The following is a 19,694-nucleotide window of genomic DNA, read 5'->3' as shown; positions in this document are numbered from 1 at the left end:
ACATTTCTTTTTTAAAAACACCCTAAACAGTCTGGATGAGGGTGCAAATGAACAGAAAATTGGCTATATTTCTGGTTTCTAACATAATTGACTCCAGGCATGTTTGTGTAATGCACATGTAAAAAGCTGTTGTCAGAGACAGCAAACAAAGGCTAAAAACCACCAATACATTTCAGCTGCATGGCTTTGTCTGCATGCTACAGACCAACAGGCCTTATATAGGCTGCACCTGTGCAATCATGACAATACATCACAGGTGTGTCCTTTGAAAACTAAATATTACTCAGCCAGTATGTACCTTTTCTGAGTTTACGTGTCTAAATTAGGTGTATAACCTCAAATTCAGAATTAATAAATAATACCAAAGACTCTTTTTGTGCATTTAATGTGAAGTAGACAACTGATGATGAAATTCTTCTCCTAAAGCAAGACTATTTTTGCAAAACATTTCCTGTTTAAAATGAGGAAGTTGATTTTTGTCCCTTCTTCCCCTTAACTGCTGTATAGCAATTTTTTATATCCTGAGCCGGTGCAGTGGCCTCATGGAAAACATTTTGCATTCCTTCATGAGGCACTGCATGCCCAATTTTACTCTCAGAAAAACCTGTGTAGTATTTCTATGATTGCAAAGCTCTTTACATAAACACACTTACAGTGTGTGCCTGGAATTAAGTTGTTTATACCACAGGTGTGTGTGATTTTTTGTTGAGAGCATTTATTTTACCTGCTTTGACCCATATTTTTGATTCCTGTTTGCACAAGATCCCTATCGTTTACAATTGAAACAACCTGTATGCATACACTAATTTATGTGAAGGTTGATTCAAGCCATTTCTTTCTATATGAATTCAACGTTGAGATAAGAAAAAGTATCCTTGACAGCAGCCTAAACTTGTGCAGAAATGATTGCCATTACCTCAGCTCAGAGGAAAGTGCGACATCTTGTGAGAACCCAATGACGCAATGTTCAGAAGAATACGATCCGTGCCAACATCAACACAACCAATTTGCTTTAAATGGAAGACAGGTGTGCTTCCTATAAGTGAATTAGGTGCTCTGGTAAAGCGATAACGTGTGGACTGAAAGGTCGCACTACTATGGTTTCAGTTTACTACTTGACGTCATGTTTTCTTAACCTCCAGATGGTTTGGTACACTTTGGTTCAGAACTAGGGCTGCACAATATTTAGTTTTTTTATCGTCATTGCAATATCAACTGGCGCAAATACACACAGGCTGCGACATATTGTGAAAGAATTTTTGCAATTTTTTGCATTAGTTGAAAGGAAATATCAGTACAAAATTGCACTTCATAATGTATGTCATTTCTTTTTTTTTTAGAGGTTCAATGTTCAATAAAATAATGTTGTAAATGATTTCCTTTCATTTGTTTTAAATTCAACAAGCAATTTGTTGTATTTTAGCAGAATACTGGAAGCAGCAGAAAGGCAGAACTGAGTACACTTTATTATCCGTTTATTTATCCCAAGTAATATCGTTATCGCGATATTCAACGATATCGCTTATCCCATATTTTTCTCATGTCGTGCAGCCCTAGACAGAAACATCTGAGAAGCAGTTATTGGAAACTGTTTGGAAAAGGGCAGGCACTTTCAAAAAAACACCTGGCAGGTGATTGGATGAACCATCTGTCTATCACGTATCGTCTGTCTAACGAACAGTCGCGGCGGTCATACACACCTAACCACGCCCAGAGCTGCCAGTAGCTCCTCACCGGACGCTAATTGGTCCGGTCCACTGCTGTTCAGACACAAGGTCTTTCACTTGAAGCCTGACTAGAGGAATTTTCGTGTGTATGTGATCTCGTGAGAATCCAGCTGCTGTGCAAGGTACATGTTTTCTCTCAATGAACAGAAAACACACTTCTCTTCAATTCCATTTACATTTATTCTAAAGGGAAAATATAATTCAATAAATATTGCGGCAACAACATTGGCAAAGACATTTGAAGGGGACATCAACATTCAAGAAAACATGATACTGTACACGGGGGAGAGACAGGTCAGAAAATCAAGATAAGAGTTGGGCCACTGAGCTGCCAAATGTGACAGCACCGGCATTTGCAACAAGATTATGGGAAGTTACATTAAAAGTGCATCAATGCCTTTGATATTTAAACAGCTCCTTAATTGCACTGTCAGAGGAAAGAAAACACAAATTTACACTGTAAACAACACGGTTTGTCAAGACTTTAGACACTTTCAAATTAACACCCATTTGTTGTTTACATGATGACGTATTTCAAATGAAGGTTAATGGAACCCATACACTGAAATGACCTAATTTTGAACCATGTAAGGAAAATAAAACTAAACTACAATTTAAGCGAAGGCCCGGTCACACCAGAAAGTGAAACAGCAAAATTATTTTCCTAGTCTTCGCAAAATTATTTTCATGATTAATTGATTAGTTTGGTCTATAGAATGTCAGAAAATGGTGAAACATGTAGATCAGTAGTTTTCCAAAAGCCCAAGATGACATCCTCAAAGGTCTTGTTTTTGTCCCCAACTCAAAGAAACTGAAACTAGAAAATATTCACGTTTAAAAAACTGAATCAGAGAATAGTTACAGTTTACTTAAACTGATTAACTGATCATCAAAATTGTTGGTGATTAATTTAATAGTTGACAACTAATCGATTCATCTTTCCAGCTCTAAACCGCTAACAAGCTAGCCAGACAGCTAAAGCTCCCAGAGCTAATGTGAGCTCTTTCATTTTTTGTCTGTGTCGTTTACTCCCCCTCCGCTCAGTATCGTACACCATGTCATTCAATGAAGTAGTGCTAACGATTATTTTCAGTAACGATTAATCTGACGATTATTTTCTCGAGTAGTCATGTTGTCTATAAACTGTTAAAAAGTAGCGTAAAATGACAATTATTTGATTATCCAAATAGTTGCTGGTGTGCCCGGGCCTGTGTGAGGATTTTACCAAACAGCAGAGTCTGAACACTTCATGGAAATGCAAAGCAAAGAGCTCTGGTGTTTTCACAGCCTAATAAACAAGCTTTAGTTGTTGCTTTCATTTACACTCCCTCCCTAAAGTGCAGTGGGAAAATGACTCATAGCGCAAACTGGCTGTCAGCCTATTAGGATATTCACATTTTACACAATTAGTCCATGTGTGTTGGTCAACTAAAGCTTTCCGACCCATTAAGGGTCCATTAAGGGTTTTAAAACTTGTTATGCAAGTTATTTTTCATTTCAAAACAGTGTCACTAATTAAAAGGGCCAAATTGTATTCGTTCATCACAAGGACTTGAGAAAGTGTTGGCCATATCCTGGAGTCTGACTTCAGCTTTGAGTCATTTTGCTTACAGCTCCACAGTGATACAGAATCAGAGTCCACAAACGTGTCATTGTGGAGAACAGTTTGGATAATCTATCTTCAGTCTTTTTATCTATAGCTGTTGAGGTGAAATAAACGGGCACAGAATGGCTGTCTGACTGCTACAAACAAGCTGTTATAAACTCAAAGAACCGCTCCTAGGATTAGCTGTTCAATGGTTTAAACTCATCAGGATGAAGCTAAAATTAAACAATGATGCAGTAACACAGCAATGACTTCACATTATACCGACGAGATATCAGAGACAGGGGACAAACAGCATCAGGTTTCTTTTGTGCAGGACTGAGATTGCTCTTCTAATGTCCTCTGCACACAGACTACACAGTTACAGGAGCGGGGGGGGGGACGGGACGGGGGAGAGGAGGGTGAATCAGTTCCAAACTACAGTGAGGAGTTGGTGTACAAGCCCTCCGAGCAAAAAGTCTCTGATCCAGCACAAACAGCAGCTCCTCGTTTTTCTTCTCCCCCCCCCCCCCCATCACCGACTTTGGCTCTCATTCAAAAGATCACATGTTCTTACACCCATCCTTTACAAATGAGCGTCTCCTAAATGACATCACTCCTCCTGCTCATTTCCTGCTGGTGTGGAAAGCTTTGACCGCTCTGTCCTCCCAGAGGAAGCAGGTCACTTCCCCGAGCAGGTAGCTCGCTGACAGATAGCTTCCTCGTCCGGTGGGGCAGGGGGGGGCCACATGGATTGGGACGCTACTACGTATTGAGTTTTCACTGGTGCAGAGTATTCCAGTAACGTGTACATGAATTGAAGCTTATAAAACCCCTTTCTAGACAAATAAGGGGTCTTTAGCATGCAGGAAAGAGCCTTGCCCCATAGCTTCCTGCTTTCACTGTGCGCTGTCCTCATTCTCAGTCTAATCCCCCTCAGTCTGATCAGTCACATCACTGAGCAACTTTTGGCTTTGTCCTTCCGGAGGTCCGAGGCCACAGCCGCCAGGTCGGGCCTACTTGGCATGTGTGAGATCCTCTTGTTGCTGCGGGTGGCCTTACTGCGCTTGACATTTTTGCTGTTTTTGTTGATGCAAGCCAGCGTGGCCACGTGGAAAATGTCTCTGACGCTGTTCTCCGACTGCTGAGCCGAGCACTCGATGTAAGGCGCCGAGATCTGCTTGGCCATGTTGGAACCCTGGGGAGGAAGAGGTCAAATATGGTCAACAGGGGAATAAAAGGCTTGCGGGTCAGGTTGACGGATTTTTTAAAGTACTCGCGTCAACAATGACGACAGGATTTTCTCTCTCAGGAATCAGTTATGGCTTAAATAACAAAAAAACTGCTTTGCTAATCACATGTTACATTCAAATCTGCCGTTTGAAATCTGTCATCTAGAACACTTTTGATCTGCATACCTGGTCATAAGAGACTGGTGTCTGTCTGTGGTTGGAAAGCTCCACCAGTGTGCTCAGGTCGGTGCGCAGGTCTGACTTGCATCCAACCAACAACATCTTAGTGTTGGGACAAAACTCCTGGATCTCCCCTTTCCACTGTGGAGAAAGACAAAAGCTTGCATCATGCAACACAGGAGAAAGCAAAATGGTAAATTAGCTAGCACTGCTGCTCAAAATTTAGCTCCCATTTTCTCGATAGACCACATATGAAAAAAACCCAAGCAAAGCCAAATGTTTGAAAAGTATTATTTAACTGCAATGAAGTGTTAAAATATGCATGTTGGCCAGAATGACCTGACACAATATCCCATGAGTCCCCCCCACCTCCGTCACCCGTCCTTTAAGTACAAAGGTTAAAGCTGCCACTTCCTGGAAGGGAACTACAAATAATCCCCATGTTTCCTCCCTGACAACAATAAATGCTCTGTGATCGATGGTATTTCTCCAGGGGCTTTAATTTGAGGCTCATGTGCCTCAGGGCTGGCTGGATGGCTGGCTGGCTGGCTGGTCAGGGGATCAAGTTCATCAACATTCAAAGAGGAAGTTGCTTTGTAAAATGTGTCTGTCCCTTTCTGTCTGCACAAACACCACTTGACTAAAAGCCAATGAGACCAATGCTAATTCTAATCTAGACCCTCATTGTCTGAAACAGGACCTGTGACGGCCACGTCCACAACATTACGGTAAACACAGTGAACTTGCTCATATTGTAACTTTTATGGACAGCTACAAAAACACGCCATAAAAACAGAAAGTTCCTTACAAAAGAAGAGCACTACCAGGTGCGTTTTACTGTCGAAAAACAATGATTTTACATTTTTAGCAACCTTTTTTTCTGAGTACAATCAAAGCCTTCTACCAGTCAGATGACCTGTCTGATGCTGCATGTCTTGCTTTATGTTCAGTACACACATGTGGGAGTCAGCCAGCGTGACCACAGTCATCAGACGTCAGCTCCATGTGAGTAACTGGCGGCTACACCTCAGTTTAAAAGTCAGTCTGTGTGAGAGCGTTACTTCTATTAGCCGCTCCGGGGATTCAACCCAGCGACCCTCCAGTCACACTACGACGTTACATCCTCACATCACAAGATCTGACGTGACTGAGGCTACAGGAAAATCTCTTGACTGTAGATGCAGCCTTTGTCAACGGATCAAACCAAATCAAAGACTTTACAGTGGTGGAATATTTAGAGTTCAAGGGCTAAAAGACTTCTATTGAGCTTATCAAAGGCTCGATCAATGCTTCATGAATGATTGTGTCAGTAAAGAGGAACAAACCTTTTTCAGTACGCTGTCAAGTGTTTCAGGGCGGCTGATGTCGAAACAGATGAGGACAGCGTCAGAGTCGGGATAGGAGAGAGGCCTCACATTGTCGTAGTACGGAGATCCTGAAACAGAGGAAGACAAGAAGCTCAAACAGTATTCACACATAATGCAGAGCAACTGGTTTGGTTTTTAGAGCTGTTGGGCAAGGACATCAACACACACACAAATGTACATACACCCAGGTTTACCCAGGTACAGTACTTTTGTCACAAGGATGGATTAGCACGTTTCCCAATTCAAGACTGTGATAGTGGAAGAAACTTTTTTCCTGGGAGGCCTAAAAGTCTTCACTGCATTAAAGTGAGGGTCAGCAACAAAAAATCTACAGAAAACCACAAACATTCCTTTGAATGCATGAACGCAGTCGCTTTTAACTCTAAAGCATTTCTGACAGTTATTCTCATATGGCATGATTGCAGCTCAGCCATCCATAGTAACCATTCGAGAAAAACAAATAATGCTGCATCAGTCGAAAGAATGTGCTGACTATGACGAGATGACTTGTTGAAGAAATCCTCTCCCGAGAAACGGAGAACTTCAGAGCGAGGAAATGACTCCCATACTCAAAATTGATACCATATGTGAGGGAGACGCCCAACTCTCCGGCAGACTAAAGGGTCTCCAGAGAGGAAGGGGGGGAGGGGGGGGAAGGGTGGCGTCATGTCAAGGTGAGTCTAGATCACATGACAAGCAAGAGTTGACCACACACAAACGGCTGCCAAGAATCTGGAGAATTTTGTTTTTGGTAACTGAAGGTTCCCCTGGGAGGTCTTTTCTAAACACTGATGTGGAGAAAAACCAGGAATGTGCCCCACACACACCCACACCCACACACACACACACACCAGGAATCTAGTGTTCCTAATCTAAACAGTCTGGATGGGAGACGACACCGTTTATACAATCTGCGCTTCCTTCCAGGCCTGGGCCTCGCACAACAAAGCATGACGATAGCTGATGTGTGCACAATAAATGTACCGCTGCTGCATACAGAAATCTGAACCATATCTATGTCCACACATTCCCAGTGTTTGAGCCAGAGTTGTCTGGGAGGGGGTCAAATGGGCCGGTTAGGTTACTGCTCCATCCAACGGGGACAATAAACAATACTGTGAAAACTCTACACCCATTGAGTGGTCAACTGCAAAGAACTTGACAATCTGAAAGTAGACAACCACACCCCACACTTTAGTTATAAATAGCAAAATTAATATTTTTTTCACAGATTGACAGGACGAGCTGTTGCTCAGCTCTTAATTTAGGAAATTAAGATAATGATGTGACGTGCTTTAAAGTATACAAGGCAGTGTGGCTGGTTGGCTCAGTTGGTAGAGCGGGCGCACATATGCAGAGGTTTATTCCTCGACACAGAAGGTCCAGGGTTCGATTCCGACCTGTGACGGTTTTCCTGCATGTCTTCCCCCTCTCTCTCCCCCTTAATATCTCAGCTTTCCTATCTAATAACGGCAGAAATGCCCCCCCCCCCCAAAAAAAAAAAAAAGTATACATGGCACTATGTTGGCATTAGTTGTCGGTCAGTACTCGAAAAACCAAATTCTGGTCAGGCCAATCACATCATGTATAGAGTTGGTGGGCGGGCTTAACATAAGGAGAGTTGCGATGGTTCCCTGCTACTTGAAAACAAAGAAAATGGCTGTTGTTGTTGGCGAACAGCGGTTTTTCGAATCGGCTTTGGCCGCGACTCTGGAAGACTTGGAGTTAAGCACTGAAGTCATTCTTAAAAAAGGAAGCTGTGTTCGGAGTTTTGCCGACCGGATACGGCAAAAGTTTAATCTATCAACTAGCGTTGCTAGGTTGAATTAAGACAACCGTTTATCCCGCCCCTCGGATTGAGCCCTGCCAATGGTGAGTTCCTAGACCCAACATCTTGATGTGGGTCTGGCTTGTCAGGCTAGGTCATTTGGTCTCAATTGGCTCAAACCATGAATTCAGTGTTACATTCCCAAATGTTGATACACAGGCCATGCAAGATGCAGCTAATTTCTGTTTCTCAATCCCTCGATCCCTGATTGAGTTCCCACTCAATCCCTGAGGATCTTTTGGAAAGCCGTCTGATAGGTGACACCACCTAAACAAAAAGACCCGACTCTGGGCTGCAATCAAACACGGCAAAGTACAAAGCGAAGAGGAATGTGGGAACCCCGCCACAAGAATTTATTTCCCATTTTTCATGGCTGTCTCACAATCAATCATGACCGCATTGCATAGTTTGAAGGTTTTTCTTTTTTTTCTGCCTGGAACCAATCACTGGAAAAATAAGACTGCGACTGAAAGGGTAAGTTGTAGAGTCGGTTGACATTTAACGATGAATTGATTGTTTTTACCAACCCAATAAGGGGAAAACACACATATCTGAGTTGCTGGGTGCAGTGTGTGTGGTCGTGGTTTCAATGTGTCTCTGCACATATTCCTGTTAATTTACCTGGAGATTAAAGTATTTATAGCTGCAACTCCTCGGAGTGCATCTCTGCAAACCACTTCAAGCTGCACAACACAACACAAACTGGAAACTTTCACAGAGGATCAAATTTTGCGTGTGGCTTGTTGAAGAGTGTGTGTGCGCAGGTCTGTTAATGGTTTTCAGGAGACTTTTAAGAGACATTTTCTTTCTTGTCTGCTGTTTATAGCGGAGTCATACTGTAACTGAATTAGGCCTGCTCTGAGACTAAACTCTGCTTCAAGGTCATCTTCATGCCAACCAGAAAGATAAGAGGATATCCCAGAGCTAGCACACACACACATATACATATAAATATATACACACACACACACACACACACACACACACACACACAAGACCTGGTGACCGTCATCTAATTAGCTCCTGTCATTGTTCTCCCACAGGATCTCTAAATCTGGAAGGAAGACACACACCCTGTCCTCCCTGTCCGCCCTTTAAACACACATCGACACACACACTCTCCAGCCCTCTCGCCTTCTCTTAAACAACTCCTTTGTGTCTTGCACACAGCAAATGAACGCACAATGACATGAGACGATACAGTATACTGTGAGACAATGCCAAACTTCCAAAGTGGTCCTGATGAAAACCTAAAGGACTTTCCATAACAAAAGCGGAAACTCTTCCCAAATGTAAAAATGTTCTTCCTTTCTGGTTTGTTAATGTGCTTTTCCAGGCTGGTTTCCACAGCAGCTGGAATGAAAAGCTCCACTAAATGCAGTAAATGCACATGAAACAAGTTGGAAAGTACATTCTACTCTATTCATGTAATGTGACTCAGAATTCAGATTCCCAGATGTTTCCTGACTTCCACCAAAAAAAAAAAAGAATCTGATATTTCCTGATGTCTGGAAAACTAGGACTGTCCTCGATTAAAGAAATTCTTAGTCGACTAACACTGATACGATTTTGTCGACTAATTTATTAAATCGACAGATCTGTAAAACTGAGTTTCTCCACAAAGAAGATGCAAAAGCACCATTTTAAATCTCGTTTTTGCTAGAGATGTGCTCTTAAGTTCTTGAAACTAAGTCATTCAGCATGAAAAATGACTAAAGAAATCATATACGACTAAGATCAAAACAAGGGGGTAGCCCTGTGGAATACAGTTCTAAAATATTCCATGATGTTGAAGACATCCCACTCTGTAGGAAGCCTTCTCACAAATGGCTTACAGACATGGAAATGTACAAACACACAAAGTCCTGAGGTAAGCCAGCTGCGACTGACAGTCTGGAGGTATGGCAACAGGTCTGCAGGCCTGCTGGTTTACTGCATAGCTAACATAGCTGAGCAGAAGTGAGCAGAGGGAGGCGGTGAGAGCATGTGTGTGTGTGTGTGTGTGTGTGTGTGTGTGTGTGTGTGTGTGTGTGTGTGTGTGTGTGTGTGTGTGTGTGTGTGTGTGTGTGTGTGTGTGTGTGTGGAGAGGCATTAAGCCTTCAGGGACACCTGTGGAAAGAACAAACCGCGACAGGCACGTCCAGCCATCCCACAGCACTGAGCCTAAATATGTTACCTCTCACCAGCCAGACACATTTAACACAAACAGAGGAGAAGACAGAAATTTAAACTGAAGTAACCTGAACAAAGATCAGCTGTTGTTGCTGTGGTTACCAAGATAATTGCTACTGCAATCACTGCTATGTCAAATGTAAAAAGGTATCTAACAGCTAATATGATATGAATACATTAAGATATGATGTGTTACATTACAATACAATGAGTTACTATGATGAGAAATATTACGTTACAATATGTTACAATGTGATACGTAACGTTACCATAAGATATGTTATATGTTACTATACGATGTTACTGTAAGATAAGATATTCGTTACAATATGTACCGATAATACGATATGTACCGATACCATAATATATAACGATGCAATACGATATGCAACGATACAATTCCATATGCAACAATACAATACAATACAATATGTAACGATACAATGCAATATGCAACGATACAATACGATATGCAACGATGCATTACAATATGCAATGATGCAATACGATATGTAACGATACAACATTTTATGATACAATATGTTATGAGTGGCAGTATATGTTACAATACAGTGTTATAATATAATCAGCAAAGTTGTGATTGATCAGGCAATATCGAAACAAAGTCTATGTAAAAAAGGAACACTCAGACAGTAAACGGTTGTTTCTTCCATAACTCCTTGATTTATGATTTAGTAGTTATGTAACTTCAAGACAAACATTCATCTCTCAGATCTCTAACGTAAAAAAAAACCCTCCTAACATCAACATGTGAATGCACCTAAAACACTATAAAGATCTACGTAAATGAGCTCTGAGGATGTTAATGACACTTGAGGTCACATTAACAAAGTGTGAATCAAGTACGACTCCACATTACAACACACAATTGAAGTTCAACATGTGCATTCAAACAAGAACAGAAGGACACAAAGGGCCAAGAGTGCAAGGTGTTCAGTGTCAACACCGGACAGAGATTTTAATGTCAGGTGTAAGATCACACAGAAAGTCCTTCCGTGACATTAGAAGACAGGAAGCCTATTAATCTCTCCCAGGATTCCACTGTCCTTTAGTTCATATACTGTATCACCACTGTTTGCTCAAGGCTCTCTCACCAGTCGGCAAATTCCAGTGTGATTCAATTTCCCCTTGGAAACGAGGTAAGGCTTTAGTGAACCACGCCACTTCTCTTTCACTCCGCTAAGGATCTGGGCCTGCTGGGTACAATAGGGGTCTTTGTAGAGGAGGAAGTAGAAACCTTTAGTCTGAGGAATGCCAGACATGCGGCTCCAATTCGCTGAGCCCAGAAATGTGATCCAATGCAACAATGGCTGCCGACACAAGAATGGAGGGGGCACAGTGTGTATGAGCAGCAGAGGGGGCTTACTGAGTGCATGAAAAAGTCCCATAGTTCAGCTGTCCAGCATTACAGGCAAAACCGCAAATGCAACATGCTCTAGAAGCTACAGAAGGAAATGATAATCCGGACTGCTCTATCCTCTATCATTATGTATCTTCCTTTAAAAACTCCTTTATCTGACTTTCTTCCTGTTTCTCAAAGTGGGTCATCTATTAATGTGCAAAATTGGCAGCTGTTCAAATCAGCACTAAACAAAAAACAACAAGAACTTTCCCTTTAGGTTCCCCGGGATAAATATTATCAAATGAGATCCATGGGGTCTAACACGTAGGTCTCTTTGGGAGTCCTTGATGTGAAAATGCCTGAGCGTTCCTGTGTTTTTCTTATGAGATTTTATTGAAGCTTTTATTTGTCCTAGCTTTGGGAAAGTGCCTAAGAAAGTTGGAACAAACACCGACCTCACACTGATTTCTGGAGTACTAAGTTCTTTCGTGTAGTCCACTGCAAAATAAGTACATTGTGACTATTTCACTAGTGCAAAGGTGTCAAATCTGATTGAACCAATCTTCCATGAGCCTGGGATTAGCGCTCATACGATTAGTTGATTGACTGAAAAATTAAAGAACACTGTTTTGGTTTATTCTCGCCCCTCACGTAGCGTCGTTTCCAGACGCAACAAACAGCTGTTTCCAGGGTAAACACAGACACAGTTAGAGACTAGCTTGTGAACATAGTGGAACACATAGCAGCTAAAGAGCCAGATATTTTCCCCGGTTGCTGATGAACAACAAACCAAAGCTAAAACTAGAGTGAGTACTGGATTTACATTTATCCAGTGGTCAGACACATGACCCTAAATTAATGCTAATGTTGCTCCATATCTGCTGGATGTGTAAATAAGCAACTGTTTGCTAACGCGTTAGTCATTAGCCATAAGTATGTCAGCGTTGTTTTTACAGCTGGTTGTGCTGCCCCCATTCAGCCAAACAAACGTATGCCGGTTTAAGCATCAATACATTGTAAAAAGAATGAAATTGTTGTTGCCTTCTCAAATGTGAGGATTTGTAGCTTTTCTCTGTTGTATATGACTGTAAATTAAATAGCTTTGGGTTGGACCCTTGGGCTGGGAAAGTATGATGGGTAGGTTTTATGTTGTTGCTCCTATTTTCTGACATTTTAATAACGGAAATAGTTGTTAGTTGCAACACTGCCTGAGATTATTTACTTACAGGTTTTGAGTTTGACTTTTGCTCATTTCAACTCAGGACAATGAGAAGAGGCCTCAGGCACACAGGTACTGGGCCATAAGGGTTGTTCTGTTTACCTTCCTGTCTTCCTGTCCTCCTGTTTAACTCTTGCACAAACACCTTTGCAGCTCATTTAGACATGCAGGCAGACAGAGTAAACCGCTTCCTCTGCTGGTGAAAGACATGCAAAGCATCAAAGGCTGCTCCTCGGCCCCGACGGGCCCCACCCTGAGGCCTGGGAAACAAAGCTTGCAGAAACAAGCAGGGTGGGTGACAAATGGAAGGCAATGCAACTGGCAGGCATTTACCTTAATGACCTGAATTACTCCCATCTCCCTCCCTTTTAAACACACACGCGCGCCAGCCATCTCATTAGGCCACTCATCACTGCAGAACAAAGACCACCACAGTGTGTGTAGGCGAGTGTTTGTGAGGGAGGGGGTTGGCAGTCCAGAGTGTTTGTCTTCACCTCTCTCTTGTATAAATCCTCCTGGTCTTTGTCCTAGTGCATGCTGGGATCACACACACACACACACACACACACACACACCCCTCCCCAGCACAGCTCAGGAGATAAGGGATCGATTGGATTGGCTATGGCTGATGGGTGCCTCTACAAAGGGACCAGTCAAGCCAAAAGCTGTATCAATCAGTCACTGTGTGTGTGTGTGTGTGTGTGTGTGTGTGTGTGTGTGTGTGTGTGTGTGTGTGCGCATGCTGGGTGGGGTTAAGGATTGAAGGGGGTGGGGGGTCTGGCTCCATCTCAGACCCACTGATCTAATAGGAATGGCGTCCCCCCCCCTTGCTGTTTTATGAAGCAAAGAAAAGAAGAAAAATGGCTCCAGGCAGTCGGCCAACACAGTGTAATAAAACAAAATTCTCACTCTAGCCGACTTTCATTTTTTCGCCTTTCCACTTCCACAGTACGCACATGCTGTAGGGGTGAAAGAATTTGAAATTTGACCTCCTTGTTTTGCTCGCTTATAGTGTTACTAAGCCTGGAAATAAGGGTTACTTACGCTGAAGTATAAAACACACCAAAAAGGTAACTTTGTGCTGCTTTTGCTGTTTAAAGGAGGTTCAGCTGTAACATTTGTGCAAAATCATGATTTGTAAATTGACTCTGTAGTTTTGCTTCGTTTCACACTGATCTTTAGAGTTTGACAAAGTTACTCAGACATCGCTCAGGAATTCCAGGCAAGAGACCCGCAACAGCTGGCTGTAGGCCTGTCCCCGCCCATCACACACACACACACACACACACACACACACACACACACACACACACCACATGCTCACACACATGCAACATACGCCTCACTCACGCCTGACTGCTGTGCTTTTCACTGCTGGGCATTGATGGATGGGAATGTGGGTTTGTTTACACACACACACACACACACACACACACAGCAGCTGGTTTGGACCCTGAACATAAAGTCCAACCAACAAGCGATAAAAGCTGGGGAGCCAGTACACGTGTTGCACAACAAAACTTTCCCAAAAAACCGCAGTGGGAAGAATTTCAAAGTGTGTTCTCCAGATGTATGAATATACGCTCCATTCAGCCTATCATTATCTTTCCTTTCGAGTTTCTGCTTTAGCTTTTCTCAGCTGGGAATAATTCATAAATCAAATCCAGCACTTTGTTGCATTTCTGTGTTAACACTGAACTATTATACTAAACGTTTCCATGTAGGCAAAAGGTGAACCATTTCCTTATCTGAGGGGGAACGTGCCTGGCTTGTAGGAACAGCAATTCCAGACTATGAGAAAGGATTAACCCAGCTTTATTGATTAAAATGGGTCACAGAGTCATTTCATTATTCAAAAATGTAAGCCTGGGTCTCTTTATATCTTATGATCTGGACATTTTAGGGAAATACCTCAGCCTTAATGTTCAATTTGACCTCTATTTGATCATCTCTCTAACCAGCAAGACAGCACTTTGCATGTCCACAGAGGTCACATGGGGTTTGTGCATGTTTGGACATGTCCGAACATTTCACCAGAACTGATTTTGCATGAAAGACATTAACATGAAGCACACAAGAGAGGTGATGTAAGGCATAATTACCTGAGGTGTCCCACAAACTGAGCTCAATCCTCTGCGTGTCGATTTCAAAACTGGCTGTGTAGTTTTCAAACACTGTGGGGACATAGCTCTGCAGGAAACATGAATAAAACAAGTGTTTGTATCTTAACATTTTGGATGAAAAATGACCAAAATGAGGCTTATAACAGAGAAGTAATACAACATTATTACCTTTACAATAACTAGTGCCAATGCTCAACTAGTATACAGAACTGTTGTCCCTATTTTACTGCATTTATTGTAAGCATTACAGCTACACCACATACTAAATATACATGCATCATATAGATACAACTCAATGCATGCCCTTCATCATTATTGGAGCACCAACCCATCTGACACATCCAGCTCCATGAAAGCACGAGCTGTTTAGTTTAGTTTAGTACCGTGTATTAATAAAACCAGGTTAATTAGCATCATGTTAATCAGTGTGCGGGCTTTGCAGGGTCTCACCTCGGGGAAACAGTCCTTGGCGAACACGTGAAGCAGGGCAGTCTTCCCGCACTGGCTGTCCCCCACCACCACTATCTTACACTTCACACTCTGACTGGGATCCATGCCGGATTTCAGAGATAGTTTTTGACACGAGCGTCTCTCCTTCATTGATTTCCGTCGGAATTAAGTATAAAAGTCCAATCCTGTGTGCATATGTGTGATTTATCGAGATGTAAAGTGACAGAAGCGCTCCCCAGCTTGCCTGCCTGCCTCCTCCGGTGTCTCCGCCTGTTCTGAGCCGTTAAAGGCCATTTGCCTCTATTTATAACGTCGCAGGAGCCAATGGCAGCGGCTCTCCTCCTGTTCGGATGAGACTCGCTCCACACAGCAGCCTGCAGGGCCTGTTCTCCATGATGGCGCCCCCTTTTGGACTGCTCTCTGAACACCACTTTTACATGAAATAAATTACATACAAATTAATTACAGTTTTTGACGATTGCTCAATGCTCACACACTGAAATCAAAAGTATTACACAATTATCAAAACCCTACACTCAAGGAGCAAAACGTTGGCCCAGATGTGACCATATGAGATGTGTGTCTATAAACACAATGTCAGCTTCACACTTTTTTTGCAAAAAATACACACAGTGATTTGCAAAACACTAAACACACTTGTATTCATTAGACACAGAAGTATATCATGATGTCACTTCCTTGCAATTCCAAAGCACTGACTGTTAAATTACCACAACTATGAGCCAATCTGTGAATCTACAGAGGAGGAGAAGGAGTTAGAGGAAGAGGTACCCCTCATTCAGGCCATGGAGGATGCCTGTGAACAGGTTGACTTGCAGCTGTGCAAGGATGGATTCGACATTACAGTAAAGACGGTTTTTCCCACGTTGTCTTGCCAATGAGGATATATCACCTGTGACGTTGATGAAATTCTCTGGCCAGATCCAGCTAGGCAAAGAGATAATGTCTAGTATTTTCTGTACTTTTTCAGATCTTTTTTTTTGTTTTTTACTGTAATTGTAACCTGTACTGGATACAGTATTTTATGTTTGTCTGTTGTTTGCTGAGCTAACAGTGTTATGCACACTACTGTAGTAGCTACTGGGACATGTTTTGTTGTGATTCTCCATGTTAACATGTTGACTGATTTGGGTATATGGAGGGAAATAAATTGTATTTTCCTCAGTCTGCAGCATTGGTCTTGTGTAGTGTTTGGTGAACATATTGTATATTTGCACTTTCTCTGTGTACTTCATTTACAGTATTCTAATCACTGAGAAGTAGAATTGCTAAAAGTGTTTTAGGTTAGCAACAGCAGTATGTAAGGTTCAAACTGAATTAAGTCATATGACACGTGTGTGTTTCATATGGTAACAAAATATGGTTTTTATAAATTAGTGTTTAGTTTTTGCAAGAGGGTCTGAGGTGTGTGCTAATTGGGTGTGTGTGGTTGTGCTAATTGTGTGTAGTGTTTTGAAAAACTGGTCCCTGCTTTCAAAATAGTGCTTAAGCAATCGAAAACTGTAACATCATAATATTCGGAAGAAAATGAATTTACTTTAATGTTTTTGTTGATGATGAATGAAAGATACAAATGTCACGTGTTTCCACAAAAGGACAGGAAGTCAACTCATAGTGCTATAGCTTGTTTGCTTAATGGATGCTTAGAGAACTATGTATACAGTCTATGAGCATTCAGATTGGCGAAGAGTATACCATTATTAACCACAAAGTAGTTATAGTCTTACAAATAAAGAAATGAAATGGTGACAGAATTGAAATTCTGTTTGTTATTTTGTTTGGTTTGAGGCCCAAAGCCAAGCTAAAGTAGCATAATATTCTAAATGAACTTGGCCTTTTAAAAATAAAAAAAAATGTTTTACACAGTATAAGTTTGAAATCATTAAAAAACATATACTCTTAATTAGATAGTATTCTTTATGTAGGCCTACGTAAATTATAAAATGGGAAGATATGATACCTAAAATCAAAATGACTCCCGGCCAGGGTCAATAGGCCTACACTAAAGCTTTTTTTTAAAAGTTCTTTTATTTGCAACAACGAAACCCCTAAAACTGGGATGCTTTATTCATGACCATCCTCTAGATACTTATATTATATATAACACCTTTTTTTGTAAACATACAATATTTAAATTGAGGCACATTATCTTGTCTTACGTACATATATAGACAGACAGAATAGGATATGAGTAAACATTCATAATAGGCTATTTATTACATAAATAAAACTTTAAGAATGAGTTTGAATATAGTTTTTAATTACTCATGTTAATTTACTAAAGCAATAGCTCACGGTATCAGTTTGTCAGTCTCATGTTTTTTTTCTCAGACACAGAGTGATACTTATTGTGCAAAGGAATTTGAATCATAGCCGTTGTACATGGTTATTATATCACCAATGAACCAATCAGATTGCTTATTTTGAGCTACCCGTTTTATAATCATTAATATGTTCCCTACACTTTATACAAAATGTGCTTTAAAAACGTTTTTGCTGGGTCAAAGCACAATGAAGGGCCTGTCAAGGATCCTGCTACTCGTGTGGGGTTAAATTTGATCCCAAAGTGACGCGGCAACACACCTTAGTATCATCATTCTTTATGTTGTATACACATTTCACTCGATTCTTACAGTGAATGAGCCCTCGGGCTCTGTATTAGCTGAACACTGTGAGCAGGTATTGATTGAGTCACACACATGGAGGTTGTTCTTTAGGAGCAATCCAATTAGGAAAACCAATAAACCCAGTGAACCCAGTACCAAGCGCTGCTTCTTTCTAGTAAGCAGCTTTGGGAATTTCCCTCATTATCTGTGCATAATACACCTACGTATTGGGGCATACAAAGCCAGAGAAAACACATTAGCTTTCATCTAGATCCTTATGAGAAGACACAGAAAAAAGTGAAATGAAAACTAGATTTCCCTACAGGCTCGATAATGCACCACATTCACATTTTTCTATCTTTTTCAGAGTGTGAACAGACACCCTTCTGGTCTCAAGGCCTCACCTCTCAGCCTTCAGGCTACTTTCCCAACACGGCAGCACTGCTATTTTATTTTTTTATAAAAATGGGAAAACAGCAGCGTTCTGCATCAGCTCTCCCCTCTGTGACAAAGTGATTGGACTCTCTGTGTTGCTGGCAGCGTTTTCTTTTTTTTTTTTTTTTTTTTACAGTGGGACAGCTCCACCCTGCAGGCTGTGTGGTGGGAGTCCCGTCTGTTGTGTGGGAGCTCTGCCTCCAGGACACAACACTGCCAGGAGAAAAGGGACAGGGGGATTTTACACACTATAGCTCTGCTATTTGACTGCCATTTCTGTACCATATGCATTTGACCTCATTTAAATTCTGGCTGAATCAGAAGGATACGGAGATTTTACCTGGTTGAAAATGTTGTGATATATATATATGCTCATCATCATATATGCTCGATCCCTAAATCCTTTATCCTCTGATCTTTACCATTTCTTTATGTCCAAATAAATGCATCTTGCCGAGATTGAAAGGGTCAAAACAAAGGAGACAGTGAGCAAAACCACATTAGCTGAGGTGTTTACACACTTTGGTCCTGTGCCCTTCTCCAGTTTTTTTTAGGCTGACTGCTGTGTGTGTGTGTGTGTGTGTGTGTGTGTGTGTGTGTGTGTGTGTGTGTGTGTGTGTGTGCTTCCTGCATTCTGCTATAGCCTGCAGCGTTGGCAATCTCACATTTGGGCCAAAGTGAGATTTTGCAGAAACATCTTAAAGGATAATTCTGCCCATTTATATATAAGATATCACAGTGTTTTGGTTTATTATGTAAAAAGAAAAGTTTGATGATGGTATGGTTTACATTTTGTACTACATTGTAATCTGCAACTGCCTTTATCATTTCAAGTGTTAATTGTAAAAAACTGACTTCCTCTCAAAATGCCTTGCAATAAACCACAGTAAAGGGGTATAAACTTGGAGGAAAGAGTCTAATAAAGAAAAGCTAAACTAGACATGTCTTGTATTGCATTCTGGTCTATTGAGTCTTATGTCAATATAGAAATTGGTTCCCTGCCCCCTGCATACATCTACGTTTTAGATAGCTGAAATAGATAACAAAATGGACCCAGCTGAACATACAGTGTAGTGGACATTGAAGTTGGTCTTTATGTTCATAGAACTGGCAGACAAGTGCAGTTGCCCAAATGCTGCGCATGGTTCCCAGAATAGAAATGAGGGTACCACCTGTTTCTGGTCACATGGGGCTGTCAACATCCTGCGCATGCAGACACCAACTACTTCTAATCAGAGCTCATTTTCATACTACCTCCATATATAGTCATTTTTATAGTGCAGGAAATCAAATCACAACAGTCTTATTTTGGAAATATGTTAACAGAGCATGTAGCTTAGCATCAGTTGGGTCAGCGTCAATAAGCTCAAATACGGCATCTCTCCT

The 19,694-nt window shown here is 41.4% G+C and overlaps 1 protein-coding gene across 1 annotated transcript; it reads right to left on the bottom strand.

Moving 5' to 3' along the window:
- Positions 1-1,888: 1,888 nt before the first annotated feature.
- rnd3a (Rho family GTPase 3a) lies at positions 1,889-15,541 on the bottom strand. The gene is made up of 5 exons (XM_031291928.2): positions 15,247-15,541; positions 14,776-14,863; positions 6,050-6,159; positions 4,731-4,865; positions 1,889-4,510 (listed from the first exon to the last, which is right to left on the bottom strand). The coding sequence occupies exons 1-5, from the start codon at positions 15,394-15,396 to the stop codon at positions 4,262-4,264; spliced, it is 732 nt and encodes a 243-aa protein (XP_031147788.1). The 5' UTR covers positions 15,397-15,541; the 3' UTR covers positions 1,889-4,261.
- Between the last annotated feature and the right edge of the window lie 4,153 nt (positions 15,542-19,694).

Source organism: Sander lucioperca, chromosome 24 (genome assembly GCF_008315115.2).
Source record: "Sander lucioperca isolate FBNREF2018 chromosome 24, SLUC_FBN_1.2, whole genome shotgun sequence".
NCBI classification, from domain to species: domain Eukaryota; kingdom Metazoa; phylum Chordata; class Actinopteri; order Perciformes; family Percidae; genus Sander; species Sander lucioperca.
This window is presented reverse-complemented; position numbering and strand designations above follow the sequence as displayed.